The sequence below is a fragment of the Arabidopsis thaliana genome, assembly GCF_000001735.4.
Source record: "Arabidopsis thaliana chromosome 1 sequence".
Lineage (NCBI taxonomy): Eukaryota > Viridiplantae > Streptophyta > Magnoliopsida > Brassicales > Brassicaceae > Arabidopsis > Arabidopsis thaliana.
In genome coordinates this window covers 27,294,936-27,312,943 of record NC_003070.9, presented here as the reverse complement: position 1 = coordinate 27,312,943, position 18,008 = coordinate 27,294,936, and the positions used below count along the sequence as shown (strand labels likewise).

Here is an 18,008-nt window from a genome sequence, read left to right as displayed (position 1 = left end):
CCGAAGAAGCTAGAGGTTTTCGTTTTATTTTGAAGACTATTTAAACCGATTTTTGGTTTGGTTTGGTTTTGGTCCGATTTTTTACGGTTTGATACGAGCCGATGCCAAATAACGACACTGTTTGTGTTGATGATCACTTTGGTTTTGATTTTAATTTGATTGATGGTAAACGACCATTAAGAATTTTAATTATTTAAAGCCTTGATTTTTAATTATTTGTGTCGCCTACATTTTAATAAATCAACATAATAAAATCCTTGTAAGAATTTTACAATATCGGCAAATAAACCATACTGCGTCAAAATCTAATTATATACTTATAAAATTCTCTATACTTTGAAAAATTGAATAATTCTAAATAGATACACTATTAGGCACTCCTCTACACGTAACACCCGGTTCAGAACTCGGAGCCATCAACTCATACGGTAACACTCCCGCGCCACAGCGATTCCTACGGCTAGGATCACGATTCCTCTTGTCAATCTCCTTCTCTATCCGTCCGATTTCCGCCGAGAATCCATAAAACGCATCTACGATCTCAGCATCTCCAGTCCATATCGACGGTTGTTGTCTCTCTCCGATATACTCCTCATCCGGCGAATGTGTCGACAATGTATCAACCACCGCCATAAACTTCGTCGTTTGCAATAAACTCGGCATCGACGAGAAAAAATACTTTTGAGGATCTTCGATAAAACTCGTGAACTCGGGATCTGACTCGTCGGGAATCAACCGCCGCATTAGCGGTGGTCGGTTCGGGACGTAGCCACCGTAAGGATATTGTCCGAAGTTGAGTGCCGCGTGTTGTGCCGAGGCGAGCCAGATGATGGTGGTGATGACGGAGACGAGATCTTCGACGGTGGAAAGCTTCGGCCACCACTCGGCGTCGCGGTGATCAGCGTGACCTACGTTGATTGACTCAGAGTACCAGGCTTGGAGCTCAGTATCGGTTTGGATTAGGTTCGAGTTTGCGTAATAACGTTCCACGTAGGTTCGGACCCAAGTTTGGATTGCGGACCATAATAAGAGACCGTCGTTGGCGTATGGGTAGTCTTCAACAAGTAATTTAAGCCCATGTGGTTGTGTTGGGTCTGGAACAGCCATCCCCCTAAAAATGAAATAAAAAATTTAACAAAAAAAATTGTTAGATTCAAATTGTATATGAAAAGAAGAAGAAAAAAAAATCCAAATTTAACCAGACAACAAAATATCTATCTCACTAGTCACTACAACAATCTATTACTATGCCCACTACATTATTTATCACATGAGTATGATTGAAACCATTAGAAACTGTTGGAGCTAGATTTCATGTAATTCTAATAAATCAGAAATGTTTCTAACACTTTTTAAGTTTTATGCATCAGATTTAGTTTAATACTTAAGTTTCTAAATTTAATAATGTACAGAGACATTACCTTCGGATGAGATCAGCAGGGAGACCTTCCATATCAAACCGCCATTTGTTCTTATACGCAGCGGAACTAATCTCTAGACCGTATTGACCAGCAGTGAAGCACGACTCGATCACACCGTCCGCACTAATCAAAGTCTGTCGTGCCACGGCATTGATCTCCAAAGTGTACCTCATGTGAGGGTCTAATAATTTGAATATCGGATGCATTGCGCTTAATTGTCTATGAGCAGCTAATATAAACGGTTCCAAACACGCATGAGTACGTAACCAATGATTCACAAGCTGGTGGACACCAGCGTCATTGGACCCAACGTGGGCCTTGGCTAGCTGCCACATCCAGTTGGAGGTTGCGTCTACTGGAGGTGTGACCACGCGCTTGGACTTTTGGTTTGAGCTTGATTGAGAAGGGAGGCTTAGCTCGATGGCGATAGGCTTGAGTGTACCGAGTCGGGTCAAGAACAATATGGTTCGAGTCGCGTAAGCCTTGCGTCCATCAAGCGCGTTGATTCTATCTAGAAACGGTAAGTATATGTCATGGTAGTCCACCATAAACAAACGGTTCGTCTCTAACGCCTGAAAATTCAATCAAAAGATAAACAAATTAATAATATTACTCAAAATTTTTTTGTCTTTGTGTAAGTTAATGAGATGATGTATATTCATACTTGTTGTACGGTTAAGCCATCAAGTTGACCGATGATGTGGTCTTCCGTGAGAGCGGAGTGAAGACCTGGTCCGTAGATTTCAGGGTCAAGATTGCTGACCGGTGGATAAGACGTGACTCGTTCTATGTTGACCGGGTTGATCCCAGCTATGGCTTGGCGTGCGAACTCGTCATCTCGAAGCCATGCATATTTATCCTCTACATTAAAGTAAAAAAGATTCATTAGACAAGTTAAACTATATAATAACAAGACCTATAAGTAAGCAGTTTAAAGAGCTAGTAATATAAAACAGAACCACGCTTTTAATTATATAAAAGCAATCTCTTACAACTACCACCACCAGTCCACCACTATAGCAAAATTTATCTTTTAGTGGAAACAACAAATAAACAAATGAATAGAGCACGTGAATCATATTTCCTTGTTGAAGGGAATCTAAAGGGAACTTTCACTGTTGGTTCCAAATACACACGGAAGTGATAGAACTATAGCAAACCATAAAATAAAGGTAATGAGAATCATTAGGATTCCTTTTTAAGGATTGGTCCATAAACGGGCATGTGATGGCACATGTGTTAATCTTTCGAAATATTTTTCAGATAAACGAATTAGTGACATAATTAAATGTTGTAATAGCTGTCAAAAGATTAAAAGCTGTAAGAAATAATTAATGTACTTACTTGAAACTATTTTAGGAGTGTCGTATCTAAGCAAGCCCTCGCTTGATTTTTGGAGGGTAGTGACGATCTTCGGTAAAGGGAATTTCTTGAACATATCATCTTGAAACCCTAACTTGAGAAGCAAGCCTTCTTTGTAAAGACTATCGATCTCACCAAAGTTAGCGAAGTCCTCAGCCAAAATGCTAGCTTTTAGTGAAGGTATAAGGTTATGTAAAACCGCCTTAAGTCTACATGCAGCAAAAGTGTTCTGCTTAGACTCCTCGAACTGCTCATCTCTTGGCACATACATCGGTAATGGTTTCTCCACCCGCCTCTCAGACATCATATCGGTGTCGGTTGAAGACCGGCCGGTTCGACAGCGTCTAGGGTAAGGAAATTCACGGCCACCAAGTGTGGGACGGGCTAGTTCACGTGATATGTCCGGATTTCCTATGTCGTTGTACACATCATAATCGTAGATTCTGTCTGATAATTTTCTTTCTCCTTTACCATTTCCTCTTAGATTCTCCAATTCTTTCTCCCTTAATGTTCTTAGACCGGACGGTGTCTCGCTCGGCAAGTAAGGCTGCGGAAGAAAATTTTCAACAACAGTTAATTTTTCAATCCAAGATATGTAGTTGGACGTCACATTTGTTAATTAAGACCAGTCTTGGATATTTGGACCCACCATGACATGACTATATGATATTCACAAATTCACATTAAATGTGATTTTGCTTATGCTTTAGTCAAGATTTAATTAATTACCTGATTAGTGAAGAGAATTCGTTTGGATGGATGGTCTTTTTGAGATTGGACCCAAGAGTTGCAGGGGAAGTGAACAGGGCCACATGCGAAACCCTCGATGGTGATGCTCTCAAGAAAGAACTCTTTTTGGTGTTTGTTGGTCACGGTGATGGCTCCCGGAGAACCAAAGGCTGAATCCACCGTGAACTCGGCCGTGTAATGGACTCTTTCCGCCTTTGAATTTGATTTCTTTGACCAATCTTTCAAAACTGCCGCTTTACTCTTCTTTGGCTCATTCGTTTCTGTTACAAAAAGTTTGACAAAAAATTTGGGTAAATTAGTCCAAGTTAAAAAAATAAAAAAACTTTGACCCAAACCCATGTTAAATTAGACGACTTAAAAATACCCACAGTGAAAATTAGTAATGACTTACTTGGATCAACTTGGGTACTCATAAGCTCCAAGACAACGTTTCTACCAATTTTATCAGTAAAAGCATCCAAATGCTTAACCAAAGTTTCTTTAAAATCCTCTTTGTTTTTGTTCCTCACCGTCGCAACTGCTCTCACCTTAAACTTCACCGACTTCTCCTCTTCTTCCTCCTTCTCTTGTTTTCTACCGACAGTGCTAATACGCAGCGTTTTAACCAAATCCTCGCTGATGGCCGCTACAACGCCGCTTGAGTTAACGGCTCTCATAGGTCTCGGATCAAAAGGGTTGATGGAGAACTGTGTTCTCTGTGTCTTCTTCTTGATGGAGAAACGCGAATGAAACGGAGACGCAAGTGATGATGATCTCTCGAAGATTAGACGAGAACCCATTATCTCATTAGCTAAAGCCATTTTAAAAAGAATTAGTTAGTTGATGATATGGTAGATATAAAGTTGAAGCTTCAAGACTGAGTTTGAGAGCTTTCTTTATTTGGTTGCGTTCTGATTACAAATAATAATCGGCAGGTGACAGCTATTTATATGCCTTGAGAAAGAGAGAGCAAAAGGGAAGACCGAAAGAGAGCTTTTCGCCGTCCACACGTTTTTTTAATTGGAATATTCGTTGTTACTTGTTTTTCTTTCGTCAATCATATTTTTATAACTTTGCTAACAAAAAAATTAAAACGCGAATTTTTCAAAACTTGTTGTTAGATTTTCTGAATAATACGGACACTTTAATGTTCAACGTAACTACGTAAGGTAACTTTCCAACACTTTTACTCAAAACAAAAGAAATATTGCTACCTTCTAAAAAAGAAAGACTTGCATCACCATATATTTTGCTTTAGCAAAAGATTTAGAGTTTTTTTCAAACCAAAATAAAATAAAAAAAGGTCTTTACGAAAAAAAAGAAAAAAAAATCTTCTAGTTTGAGTCAAACTGAGTTCCGAGTCAGACACGAACGCGTCTAAAAACGTTAAGGAAGCAAACGAGAAAGTGTTAAATAATGGACTCGCGGATTCTCGTTTGATTGTTGAATGACAAATATTACCCCTGATCTTTCCGGAAATGGTGATCATATCCCGTTATCGTCTAATAAAGTTGACATTGCCTTTTACTTTATAATATATATAAAAAAAACACCACAAGTGAAGTAAATCTATAATTCGAACATCGGATATTGAAGATCGGTTTGTGTGATAGTTTAATAAAACAGTCCATTTGATATCTACGAATAAAACTTTAAAATAATTTTAAAAGTAACCGGAAATGGTGATTATATCTTGTGATCGTCAAAGAAAGATGATCATGTCGGATAGTGCTATCAGTATAATCAGTTAAATCACATGAATTTTTTCATAAGAAAAAGCTTGTTTCGAAATCGATTATTGTTTTTTTTTTCTTGTAGAAATCAATAAGTTATATTTACACATAACATGTGGGTTGATTTATGAGATGATATCATCAATCAGATCAATTATACGGTAGATTTACCGTTTGGTTAAGTATATACAATTAATGTTTTTGTAAATTGTGTTATTAATCCATTTTACTTTATAATTTTCTCCGAATCAATAATATCTAGATCCCCTTTTATTTAATATATTATCCCTTTCAAGTTTAAAACAAAAAAATTGTATTAAGATGTTATATAATGCAAACACTAATCAGAACCCAAAGTTATATTCGTGATGTACCCATCGTCATAAATCATAAAACTAAGATGATATACATTCATGCATACAAGATGACGTTTCAAATGTCCAAAAACCTTTCAGTTTGTTTTCATATATATCTCGTTTTTTCTCTGATTAATATTTCGTCTTATTTTAAAAGTTATCAAGGTATCTGATTCTTGTAAGAAATTCTTCCATATCAAGTATGCAAATCAAATATGCAATGTTCTGTATCTATGCATAACTTAATTCACAAATTAAAGGTTTAATCAATCTTCACACTTTTGAGAAGGCATAATTTTTTCTTTGTAGAGCTTCCAAGCAAGAACGAGTATCCCTAAGTCGTTAGAGCCACCATTTTGGTACAACAAGTTGCATGCTCACCCGCCGCCTCTTCGGTTAGGCCGATTAGTCGCTTTATGTTATTCCTACTTTATGAAATTCGTTAAAGTTTTTAGACTTTTAATTACTAGTTATTAATTTTTTTATTTCTATAATTATATTGACCAGTTGTTTTGTTAGATGTAGCGGGAGCATGGTCGTATTATATTGGTTAAGTCTCAGGGTTTTGTCTCCGGCTTCATGAACAAACGCCATGCTACTCAGTCGATTTGACTTCAGCGAAATTACAACTCGCAAATAGCCACAAAGTCAAACATATACAAAAATATGAAAAATGTAAGTTGACCACACAAAAAAGCTGTATACCAATATTTTTATTGGTTACAATACGTACGTTGTCAAACTCAACGTACCGGTTACCTTTGATTTTTTGAATACTATATCAAGACACGTTTGAATAAATTTTCATTTGAACTCTTCATAGTATGAAGTTCATACACCTAAAATTTTCAACGGCAAAGACCATTGGTATTCAATTTTGATGTTGTACTACTTTCAAATTAATTTAAAACACAAAAAAAGCAAGTACTTTTGATGTTGATAATGATATATGATGTAAATATGATTGTAAGCACAAATTTGATTCGTGAACGTTGTACTGTGTATAGTGTTGTTTACTGTGTATTATGTTCGGGCCCTTGGGCTTTGTTTGTGTCTTAAAAAATTTAGACTATGAATGTATGATATAAGTCCAGAGCCCATGGGACGTTTTCAATATTTTTCTATCACAATTTAAAATAGGAAAGAAATAGCAAAGTATGTATGCAACTGGCTAAATCAAATTTGAAGAACGTTTAGTAAGTCAAATTATTTGCAAACTGCAAAGTATGCGTTGTAATGGCCTAAAATTACAAAAATACTTAATATCTATTATAATTACTAATGTGAAAATTTAATAGAATCAATCAGTTAAAAATTAAAAGAAATTATTAAAGAATGTCAAATTTGGTAAATTCTTGGTTTGGCTTGATTTAGAAAAGAGTTTGATAAGCCAACGATCCTTGTAAACCGTCTTGATATGATCCCTGTTGCTTTGCCACCAAAGATGGCATCCATGAAAGAGCTTGCTGAGCTCAAGCTCATTTCCTAGTGTCCTTGGCCTCTCTTCTTTATTATTGATCCTAAATTTTGCCCTCTCTATCAGATTAACCTATGTGCTCATCTTTAACATTTGGCATACCTATTCCAACGACTGAATCACTTTGTTTATACACTTGTGCACTCAGCTCTTAATCCTCCTAGGTACTAGCTCCAAGTTACATCAAACACACATACCAGAATAATATAAAGTTACAATTAATTATGATAAGTGAAAACCATGTCTATAAGTTCCAAAAACTGTAACAAAACGCAATTAAGCAGAAAACCCTAACTGAAGCAACAACTCCTAATACAATTGTACAACAACACATCTACACGATTTGAAAGTAGGCGAAAGAGTGGTAAAGGTGGATCACTAAGTCCCTATCATATGTACTCGATATGCAACAACATATGCATACTGAAATTTCTAATCAAGAAAGTTTCATAGAAAATGAAACTTCGAGTTAAATTTTCTTTTTGGCTAAATTGATTGTTAATTTGAGACTTTCAATACACATAAATAGAAACTTGTGTTGTGTATGCGTATACTTATGTATCTCGCATGTGATAGCTTAAATTGAACACTTCAGCTTCTATTATAGTTTCTCCTTTTTCCATTTTTATTAAATTCTAAGGAGATACATAGCAAGTTGAAGGAACAAAAAATATTGGTTAAGTAGTCCAAATGTCCAATAATCTTTATAAAAAAATGTCGAATCAATGTAGTTAGCCAATTTGCGAGTGCATACAAGTTACAATTATGCTCAAATAGGATTCCTAATTTTTTGTTTTATTAGAAATAGAATAAGATTCCAATTTTTTATAAATTATTGAGAGTTAGTGAATATTGGACAACCAACCCATCTAATCTTTTGTTGTTAACCGTGAAAACATTTTTCAAAACGTTTGTACATGTTACTTATTGATTCATGCGTTACATTACAGTCATTTGATTTAAAATAAATATTTTGAAAAGTTATAAAAATAACTAAAAGCTAAGAAATAAATTTAAATTAATGTGATGCACCTTTTTCATTTCTATTTTGTGATAGAGAATCATCACAGAGATAAGCATGACCCTACCTTCCATGGTTTTTGATCATACATGTCTTTTCAATATGATAAATTTCTAAAGAATCTCCTTCTTAATTATCTAATTATAATCGAATAGTATAAACATATTTTCATTTCATTTTGTTCTTGTTTAACTAAGCTCACAGCAACAGAATTCCGAATATTAGCTAGCAATTGGAGAAAGAATAAAAGACAGAAACAGAGCACCAAATTATTCTTTTAGCCCAAAATTTTCCAAAAGTACAACAACAAATCCGGCAAAAACACATACAGAAACCAATTTTTGATTTACCGACGAAAATTTCAAATCAGAAAACCGGATTTGATCCAAGTGGGTCCCTAAACCGACGGTTTAAAACAATTTTTTCAACGATGAGCTTTTTTCAAGTCAAACTAGCGAAACAGCTATCAGACCTAGACAAAACATTAGAAACACAATCATGATGATGATCTTGGTCGTCTTTAGATGGACTATTAGGCATAGATCTAAGCATTCTTGGTGAATCTAAGCTTTTTCTCAAGATCTGTCTCATGGCAGAGATCAAATGTCCTGTCGGATTCGGTGGTGGGCTTGAGGATTTGAACTTATTACACATGTTCATGTGTCTGGCCATAGCTTCCTCTGTCGTTAACAATCTTTTCGTTCTCATGACTTCATACTTCACAGCTTCAGAACAAAGTCCACAGATCCATTTCCCCATGTAACGCTCTCTGACCATCTCTATGTACGATTGGGTACACTCCTCGGTTAATCCGCAACAATCACACGTCACCGAATCTGGCTCATCTCCGGAGATTTGAGTAACCGATACCGGAGAGACGAGTATTACCTCCGGTGTTGAAATTAGCATTGTTGGATCACTTAGAACACTCGCAGACATGGTTTCTTGATTTTAAAACCCTGTTAAAAGAATTGGATCAACAATCCGATACCAACTTCGACATAAAAGAACTATAAAGAAATCAAGCAGAGAAAATTTACCAGTAGAAGAAGAAGAGAAGAGAACGCAATTAGCTTGTGATCTATTTTCTTCTTATGTCTCTGTTTCTGAAACAGAGGAAGGGTTTTAAGAAGGGAAAAAGCTTTTTTTTTCTTAAAAGAAATTGAAAACTTTTTTTTTTATATTTCGTTTTGCCACTCTCCGTCTTCTAAATTACTTTCTTCTCCGAGAAAAATTTCACAAAACAAAATCATTGCAAAAAACAGAGTATATTAAAAATTCTTTTTTTCTTTGGCTTTTCTTGAAAACAAATAGAAAAAGTTACCGTTTCTCTTTACTTCACGGAAAAAAACACTAGTAGTAGTTCATAAAACATCACTCGAATCTCTCGTTTCTTCTGAAGAGAGAAGAAGAAAGGTATTGTTTTGGAAATATATGAGGAAGAGAGAATGAGCGAAGAAGAGAGAGAAGATGTAGTGCAGGCGAAGGAGAAGCAATGATTGGTGTTTTATAAAGGGAAGAAGAATAGTAAAAGCCACGTCAGATAATTTATATTCTGATTAACTTTTAATCCTCACCGTTTATCTCGGAATTAGCCAGCTGGCGAAGAAACCGACCTTTTCTCCAAACACAAAATAAATAAATAAAACAAATATGGGAATTATTATTTACTTTCAGCCGTTTCGGTTTGGTTTGATTTGACTTAAACTTAGCTAATCAGAATTTGTCACGTCGTCTATGTCGCCATTTTCCAACCAATAATTAATTGTTTAATTACGCACGGCACACCGTATCTACTATAGTTAATCACGGCAATAATTTTGCTAATATAATCAAAAATTATGTCTTGAGTTTATCATTAATTAGGTGTAGTTTGCAATTTTGAAAATGTTAAAGGTGTCTGTGAAATAGGTATAATAAATTAGGTGAAAATTGCTAATACGATCAAGTCAAATTACTAATAATTATACGTGTTAATTGTGCTGAAAGTTTTGTGTTTTTCTGTTGCCAATGCTCCAATGCGGTGTCTGCAATAGTAGCCAATTATTGATTACTGATTAGAGACAATAATTATATAGAAACCATAATTTCAGATCTATAATTCATTATTACAAATTTGAAATTCGAATGACACGTCACTATGTTATTATCTCTACTCTAATTAAACACAGTTAATTACTTTTTTATTTTTCCAAATGTTTATCTAAAAAAAAAGTTCGAATAATACATTCAACTTCAAAATATTATTGTTATGAAATAAATAGTAATAGCACTCTTAGTTTTGTGAACTACTATAATGTTATTCTCAAAACTGATGCTTGGGAAAAAAAAATTAAAGCTGGAGTATTGATTATTACAAAAGTATAGGGATACATATAATGGCCACGTATATATATCATTTTTAAGTTGAATGATTGCGTGGAATAATTAAACGAAAGGATATGCCTTGTTGGCGATTCCCTATAGAGCCAATATAAACCTTGTGGCCAATGAAAAAAGAGCAAGTTGCAACAATTTTTAATAATTCTCATGTCATTTGATTCTTTCTTTTATATTTGATACTATATACAATAAGCAACCGATCGACGTTGACAGAAGAAAAGCAACAGATGGACGAATATTTTTCCAAGCAATTGCAAATAGAAATAGGCAAATAGCCAAATGCCCTAATAAAAAAATGTGATTAATGAAAAACATCGTAGCAATGGTATAACAAACAAAATTTAAATTGTAGTCATATCATGCATACTAATCAATAATCATAGTTTCATAGTTTTTGATAGTTCGTCGTAATTGTAATTGTATGTAACACTAACTATAAAGCCACCATCGTATATCATTATAACATAACGTGGGAAATTAATTAATGGTTTAGGAAAATGTATATCTTAATATTGTTAATTCTTAGCGTCCTTATGTACTAGCTAGTATATTCTAGAAGATGTCTTAGAATATATGATCTGTGAGATCTTGCACGTTAGCTTAATCCAGTTCGAATCCTATATGCAAAGCATACATCTATATAAATAAAATATTGTAAATGTCAATTATGAAGCCGTCATATTGAAAGCGTTCACATCATCTGTTGGGAAATCTTCAAGGTGTGTTTCACGTGGATGATATATATGGATAGACCAATTCGTGGATGTGTCCTTGATGTTAGAAAAATTGGCCTTTCAACATTTCATAATAAGTACTTCAAAAATGTTAATGTAGATTTTAAAAAAAGTTAGGAGTATACTCTCCCATTTCTCAACTGTTCGATGAAGAGAAGGAAAGTAAGAATGATTTTTTAATATTTTTTTTGTGCACCGGAAAGTAAGAATGATATTTAAGAAAATATAACTTGGGAATTGCATGGATTAAGTCTGGGGGAGCCGGTTTAGTGTAATTTAATATAGGTCAACTCATAAACTGGATGCATATATATACAGTATCCAAAAAAAAAAAGATATTACGTAATATACACATAATTCACATCTAAAAGTAAGACATTGACGTGACTTGACTTATGATGCATAAAAAATCTGCCTGGAGACAAAAAAACAAAACAAAACATTGGTCTCTTGAGTGCTAAAATCTAAAATGTATTTATTTAGTTCACTAGTTCTATGCGCTAAATGGGCGCAACACCGAAGGGTCCAATTGATATTGTATTAAGCCACGGGCCTCAGTTTGATTTGATCTGTTGATCATTTAAACAATGATAATGGGCCTGGGCCTCTGAGAGCCAGATCGAGTATTTTATGTATATGTATCACATGTTTTAGTTATTTTGTTGATATCATATGTTAGCTTTATCATCTACTTATAAGTGTTGGTAAATAATTAACGACATACGAGTAAATTATAACACATCTATAGGAGAAATATAATATACGGATATAAACTAGAAACATGGCAAAAAAAGACATACTTATATAAGCATAAAACAATTTAATTAGTTTGATTCATAAGCAACTTTAGAGGAAATATAAACTTGAGATTATTATAATAACCTTGATCACGCTTTCGAGATACTTACAAGCATAAATAATATAAAACTAGTTAAAAGTTTTCTCAAAATTATTATATTAAACAAAATGAGTTGGTCATGACACGCACATTCATGTCGTTTCTCAAATGATTGTACTGAGCTTGTCAGTTGATGATACATATAGTTGAAAATAAAATGTTATTATAACTTATGAGTGTATTGACTTGAATCATCAGAAGATAACAAAATAATTAATTAATTATATCATAACGTAGAAAAATAAATAAAATTGAGATGCCAGCAGCAAGCAGTGTTGTGGTTGGCCCGACGCCGAATAGTTAGTGGTTACAACTTCATTTTATAAATAAGGTAGGACCGACTCAAATCTTAGTGGACCTAAACCTAAATTCAGTAATTAAACAAAAACTTTGCCCAATTTTCATTAATCCGCATTACTAATGGAAAGCATGGCAGACAACACAATCCGTTAAATCAGCTTTTTCCCTCAACCATTAATTAAAAAAGCTAACCCTATATTTTAATTTTAGTTTACTTTGAATGAATCTATTTTTGTGAAATACTTTGGCCAAATTATGCAAACCAAATTTGAAACCAGTATGTGAAATTGAATGATCACCGATCCAGAGAGCTAGAAATCAGAATATACGAATAATCGATTAAAGTTGTTTGTTTTTGTATGCGATAAATGTGATTTATTGTACATGGCCTACATGTCCAATGATTTTGTTCGACGAATTTATATTGAGCAGTCGATCGTGGTCCGATGTCGACGTGGAGAGATTCTGTAGAGTTTTTACATTATTTATTTATTGAAATAAAGTGATAAATAGTAGTCAAATGATATTTATACTTTACTTTCTTACACATAAAAGTATATATATTGAGGTGGTAGCCGAAATATCCAAATCCAAGTCCACACTAATTTATAGAAGCTACATTTGTCATGTAAATTCTAACATTGGAAGAAAATTAAATAGTGGTATAGTTGGACATTTTTCCCTTTTTAGGAGTGAATGTAAATATACATGGACATTAAAACTAACGTGCAAAACGTTTTTTTGGATAAACTTCAACTCGTAATATTTTAAAACAAAATGATGGAGTTATTAAGCAAAATTACAGAACTAAACTGTGGAATGTAAGAGGTTCTTATTTTATGATCAAAACAACATAATAATTGAACATCAATCATACTGTTTGTGAAAAAATCTTTAGTTTGTTCATCTCTTGAAGAATAAATACATTGCGAGTAAAAACAGAGATGTGGACGTTTTGGAACGCCATGGTTATAAATATGAAGAATTTATGAATTATGATGCTTCAGTGAATATTCAAACCACTTGATTTGATCGATAGAACTTGAAAAATAGAAAAATAAAAGTGGGTGATTTAAAGGAAGCATAACCAATGGAGAGAAAATGATAGAACTATTCATCAAACTGTCGAATTTTTGGGTTGATTTGAGAGTGTGAATTCTAAAACAAGAAAATGCGTGAAATATTATGTCTCCCGAAAATTCTGAAGTCTTCAAAACATTCAAAAAAAAAGGTAAAACAAAAAAAAACAAAAACAAAGCAGTTATAAGTTCTAACAATATAAAAAAGATGACTAGATTTCTATTAGATTTCGACAAAAAAAAAAAAAAAAAAAAAAGATTTCTATTAGATTCATAATTTGTAGTGTTAAGAGATTCGTCTAAACAGACTAAATCTAATAACACATCCACTAACAAATTCGCGTATGACCGTAGGATAATTTGAGCCGAAGCACATTTGCTTAGTAAAAATTGAATGAACCACAACCTAATTTATGTATTTTTAATGTCGTTTTCGTTTGTAGAAAAAATAATTTTGACCCCCAAAAATTATATTCTTTATCAATTGCAAATTTCAACTCAAAATGATACAAAACTTCCACACAAAAAAAATGTTAGTTATTTACTTTTCCACCAAACTATTATTGTGTTTAAAGTAGAAACATTATTTAGCTTAAAGTTGAAACTATTTATACTACCCTTGAAAAGACAAGAAGAAATCTACTATTCCATAAAAACCAATAAAAAAATTATCTATAAACAAATCCGTGACTGTTGTGGCGGCAGGGATGCTTTCCACGTGTACATAAACCATTGGCTACACTATCCCACTTATTAAAATCTTTATCTCGCCGTTCCTTTCACCGGCCGATTTTAAAATCCCCCTTTAAATACGGACCTGATAAATCTCTCTTTCACTTTCTTCATTTTCGCTCTCACCATCGCCGGTAAAATCTCGCCGGAGAAAACAAAAAGAATGTCAGAAGAGTTCGCACTTCGAGTAGAGCAAGGTCTTCAGCTCGCAAGACGTATATACTACGGCAAAGGCATCGCTCCTCCTGTAGTACCAGATCCTCCTTCTTCACCGGAAAACTTTCTTCCGACGGCGATTACGGCTTACGCTTCAATAACAGATCCGGTGGCTGTTGATAACCCCGACGTTCCTAGCTACCAGCCGTACGTTCACGCACGATGCGATCCTTCAGCTCTCGTGCCGCTTCAGATGCTCGGAATTGAGATGAATATAGATTGTTGGCTCGACACGGCGTTTGTCACCGTCACCGGACGGTGGAGAGTTCACTGTGTTAGGCCTAGCAAACGCTTTGACTGCTGTGTCGGTGTTCCTATGGGTGAGAAGGTAATTTCATTACAACAAAACGACAAAAAACCTTCTTTTTCCATCTTTTCTCTATCTTTCCATTAATAGCATTGTTTCAGATATTGTTTTGGGAAATAATTGGAAGACATTGTGTAACAGGGCTCATTTCTAGGTGCTGAGATTGATGTTTTGAACAATGAGAAATCTTACCAGACCAAACTAGTTACAGAGGATGAAACATCTGACTTTGATAACGTTCATAAAGACAAAGATTCACGTTTCTTTAAGTCTCATATCTATACTTTCAAGATCCCACATGTTTGTTCTTTGTCTCACTTTTTATAGTTAGTTTTCTTTGGATTTTGTTATGAATAAATGCTAAAATGTTGTTCATAATTACAGGTTGCTGGAGGATCAATCTTTTCGGTTAATGTGACTTGGTCTCAGAAATTGATTTACAAAGACGGCAAGTTTCATCTCAATGTGCCTTTTAGATTCCCTTCTTATGTGAATCCTATAGGCAAGGAAATTATTAAACGAGAAAAGATTGTGTTAAACATGAATTCTTGTGTTAGTGGCGGCGAAATAGCTTCTAGTTTTACAAGCCATCCATTAAAGGTATGATTTGTGTTCACAGTTTTTTTTTTTCTTTTTCAAACTGTTAGTCTGTTACTATGGATTATGTAATGTGTGAAATTCATTCTCAGATTATTCACCGTGTAGCGGGTGAATTAAGTTGTGAGTATGAAGCTGAAGTACCATCTTGGTCAAGGGTTGATTTTGGTGTTTCATTCACTGTGAGGGTTTTTGATTATCTTAAGCATTTTTGTATTCTTCTTCTTGATTCTTAGATTGAGCTTTGTTTGCCTTTTTACAGGTTTCCTCTGGTGATCTGTGTGGTAATGTATTGGTTAAGTCTCCATCTCCATGGGATTCAGATGACAGAGGAATATTCTGTTTGTACCTTTTCCCTGGAACCACCAAGCATACGAAGGTTTGTTTGCACTACAACTACTATGAATCTTCTGCTTAACTGTGACATGATCAATGCAATGTTGTTATTTTGTCTACAGCTTTTCAAACGAAGAGTTGTGTTTGTGATTGACATAAGTGCAAGCATGAAATGGAAGCCGCTCGAGGATGTGAAGAAAGCTTTGTTAGAGTGTTTGGCTAAACTACAAGCTGAAGATGTTTTCAACATAATCGCTTTCAATGACGAAATTCTAGAATTCTCAACTTCAATGGAGTTTGCAACAGATGAAACTATATCCGCTGTGACTGAATGGCTTGATAGTAATTTAATTGCAAATGGTGGAACAAACATGTTACTTCCCCTCAAACAGGTACGTTGTCTAGAATCTCTTATCTTTCTGGAGACATTAGTCTCTGAGACTCTTCTCTATGTGTGGTTTAGGCAATGAAACTACTTGAAGGAAGCAATATTGGAGTTCCTCTTGTATACCTTGTCACTGATGGATCTGTTGAAAACGAGAGAGAGATATGTCATGCTATGAAAGAATCTTGTAGCAGAAACGGAAAATCGATTTCTCCTAGGATATCTACCTTTGGCATTGGTAAGTAAAAGAATACTCTGCTTTTACTTGCTTGCTTCTTTCATATAAATATTCAAAATTTTGATTAGAAACAATTCCACAGGTTCGTTTTGCAACCATTACTTCTTGCAAATGCTAGCTCGGATAGGGAATGGTTACTATGACGGCACAAACAACACAGGTAGATTGTAATCTCCTTTGGTCTATTTGTTTGATTATCGCTGATAGTGTTACTAATTCATAATCAAGAAACTAAAAACATATTTCTTGGCTTTGTATTAACAATACACCTAGCCAGATTCATTCGAGCATCAGATGAGTAGACTATTTGAGATAGCTTCTTCAACGATCGTAGCCAATACTACTTTTGATGCTCTCAAACTTCTCCGATCAGTTGAGGTAACTTGACAAGTTCAATAACATCAATTTCTTGAGATTTGTTTCTTGAACTTGTTCTTGTCTTTGTGTCTTTTGCAGCTGTTTCCTTGTCAGGTTCCAGACATTACTCTCGGTGATCCGTTGATCTTGTCTGGAAGATACAAAGGAGAGTTCCCAGATGAAGTTGAACTTAGAGGCACACTGGCTGATATGAGCTGTTTCACAATAGAGTTAACAGTGCAGAAGGCTAAAGACATTCCTCTAGACAAGGTTTACTTAATTCTGCCTTAAATGTAAGAAATGCAACAAAGCTCCTTTTGCTAACATTCAAAAAACAGGTTCTTGCGAGGAGACAAATCAATGAACTCACTGCTCGAGCTTGGTTTGAAGACAAGAAAGAGCTGCAAGAAAAGGTTGCTGTAGGGGTTGTGATTTGACATTGTTGGTCTTTTTTCTTCTTCTTACCTAATAACATCTTTTTTTTTGCTTAATCAGGTCATGAGATTGAGTATACAAACAGGGTTTCCTAGCGAATACACGCAAATGGTATTATCAGTCAAACACGACGAGGAAGAGAAGACGATGGCAAGACCAGTTTCAATCAAAGAGATTCTAAGGAACCCACCATACCAAATCCACAAGCAGATGCAGAGGAGCAACAGCATGAGAAGGAGTTTGCTTGGGAAACAAGGGTATGGGTTCGGGAACGTTGCAGCTACTTTAAAGAACGTGCCACCGTGGATGGAGGAGCCGAAGGAGGTGGAAGGAACTGAACTTCTGATAAGAGCGGCGTCAGGAGTGGTTGACCGCGTTTGCTGTATGTGTTGCTTGCAGTGTATGTCAAGGGTGAGTGATCAGTGCACCATTGTCTTCTCTCAGCTCTGTGCAGCATTGGCTTGTTTCCAGTGTATTGGTTGCTGTTTCGAAGTCTGTGGCTGTCTTGCTTGACCTCTAGAACTCAGGACATTGTCAAAATAAAACTAAGGAGAAAATGTAAATTCATTAATGGATTTTACTCTCTTGAGACAAAGTTGAAAATATTATAATTAGTGTGTAAATTAGAGTTGTGATATACACCAAGTTTGAAAATACAAGACTAACGTAGTTGAATACTAATATACTACTTTATGAAATGAGCTGTATTTGATTTGAATATAACAAAACTTATCACAAGATGATGAAATTAATTCTTCTTCGTGATAAATATTGTAGATGGAGTCTCGGATTAGCTTCTTCAGTACCTAATTTGTAATAATCATGTTTCATTATATGAACCAAATATGCCTCGTAACTTGTAGAAACGAATAGGACTGAGAATGATCGGATTATTAGCAATTTCCTTTTTGCA

General features: G+C 34.7%; 3 protein-coding genes and 1 long non-coding RNA gene across 7 annotated transcripts; 2 read left to right on the top strand and 2 right to left on the bottom strand.

Moving 5' to 3' along the window:
* Positions 1-187: 187 nt before the first annotated feature.
* LOX4 (PLAT/LH2 domain-containing lipoxygenase family protein) lies at positions 188-4,431 on the bottom strand. The gene is made up of 6 exons (NM_105911.5): positions 3,925-4,431; positions 3,513-3,793; positions 2,766-3,330; positions 2,086-2,282; positions 1,422-1,993; positions 188-1,111 (listed from the first exon to the last, which is right to left on the bottom strand). The coding sequence occupies exons 1-6, from the start codon at positions 4,331-4,333 to the stop codon at positions 355-357; spliced, it is 2,781 nt and encodes a 926-aa protein (NP_177396.1). The 5' UTR covers positions 4,334-4,431; the 3' UTR covers positions 188-354.
* Positions 4,432-6,825: 2,394 nt separating this feature from the next.
* AT1G09313 lies at positions 6,826-7,258 on the top strand. Its single transcript, NR_139602.1, has one exon. It is a non-coding gene; the product is annotated as an other RNA (long non-coding RNA).
* Positions 7,259-8,016: 758 nt separating this feature from the next.
* AT1G72510 (DUF1677 family protein (DUF1677)) lies at positions 8,017-9,621 on the bottom strand. 2 transcript variants are annotated; one of them, NM_202402.3, is made up of 3 exons: positions 9,424-9,621; positions 9,140-9,205; positions 8,084-9,058 (listed from the first exon to the last, which is right to left on the bottom strand). In NM_202402.3, exon 3 carries the CDS (start codon positions 9,036-9,038, stop codon positions 8,541-8,543), a length of 498 nt encoding a protein of 165 aa, NP_974131.1. In that variant the 5' UTR covers positions 9,039-9,058; positions 9,140-9,205; positions 9,424-9,621; the 3' UTR covers positions 8,084-8,540. The 2 variants fall into 2 exon arrangements, with proteins under 2 accessions (NP_177395.1, NP_974131.1); NM_105910.4 differs by having other exon boundaries at positions 8,017-9,058; positions 9,140-9,578.
* Positions 9,622-14,228: 4,607 nt separating this feature from the next.
* On the top strand, positions 14,229-17,797 carry AT1G72500 (inter alpha-trypsin inhibitor, heavy chain-like protein). 3 transcript variants are annotated; one of them, NM_105909.3, is made up of 12 exons: positions 14,229-14,768; positions 14,889-15,047; positions 15,132-15,347; positions 15,437-15,526; positions 15,607-15,723; positions 15,803-16,072; positions 16,144-16,303; positions 16,386-16,463; positions 16,581-16,681; positions 16,760-16,930; positions 16,999-17,073; positions 17,156-17,797. In NM_105909.3, exons 1-12 carry the CDS (start codon positions 14,388-14,390, stop codon positions 17,606-17,608), a joined length of 2,271 nt encoding a protein of 756 aa, NP_177394.2. In that variant the 5' UTR covers positions 14,229-14,387; the 3' UTR covers positions 17,609-17,797. The 3 variants fall into 3 exon arrangements, with proteins under 3 accessions (NP_177394.2, NP_001320782.1, NP_001320781.1); NM_001334536.1 differs by having other exon boundaries at positions 16,999-17,797; NM_001334537.1 differs by having other exon boundaries at positions 14,295-14,768; positions 16,760-17,751.
* The last annotated feature ends 211 nt before the right edge of the window (positions 17,798-18,008 follow it).

Excerpts from the sequence above, each read along its gene's own strand:
- AT1G72500 (NM_105909.3), top strand. The coding sequence starts at position 14,388 with ATGTCAGAAGAGTTCGCACTTCGAGTAGAGCAAGGTCTTCAGCTCGCA. Across the intron at positions 15,348-15,436 it reads TTACAAGCCATCCATTAAAG|ATTATTCACCGTGTAGCGGG; the intron begins GTATGATTTGTG and ends ATTCATTCTCAG. Across the intron at positions 16,931-16,998 it reads AAGACATTCCTCTAGACAAG|GTTCTTGCGAGGAGACAAAT; the intron begins GTTTACTTAATT and ends TTCAAAAAACAG.
- LOX4 (NM_105911.5), bottom strand. The coding sequence starts at position 4,333 with ATGGCTTTAGCTAATGAGATAATGGGTTCTCGTCTAATCTTCGAGAGA. Across the intron at positions 3,794-3,924 it reads GAGTACCCAAGTTGATCCAA|AAACGAATGAGCCAAAGAAG; the intron begins GTAAGTCATTAC and ends TTTTTGTAACAG. Across the intron at positions 1,994-2,085 it reads ATGGCTTAACCGTACAACAA|GCGTTAGAGACGAACCGTTT; the intron begins GTATGAATATAC and ends TTGAATTTTCAG.
- AT1G72510 (NM_202402.3), bottom strand. The coding sequence starts at position 9,038 with ATGTCTGCGAGTGTTCTAAGTGATCCAACAATGCTAATTTCAACACCG.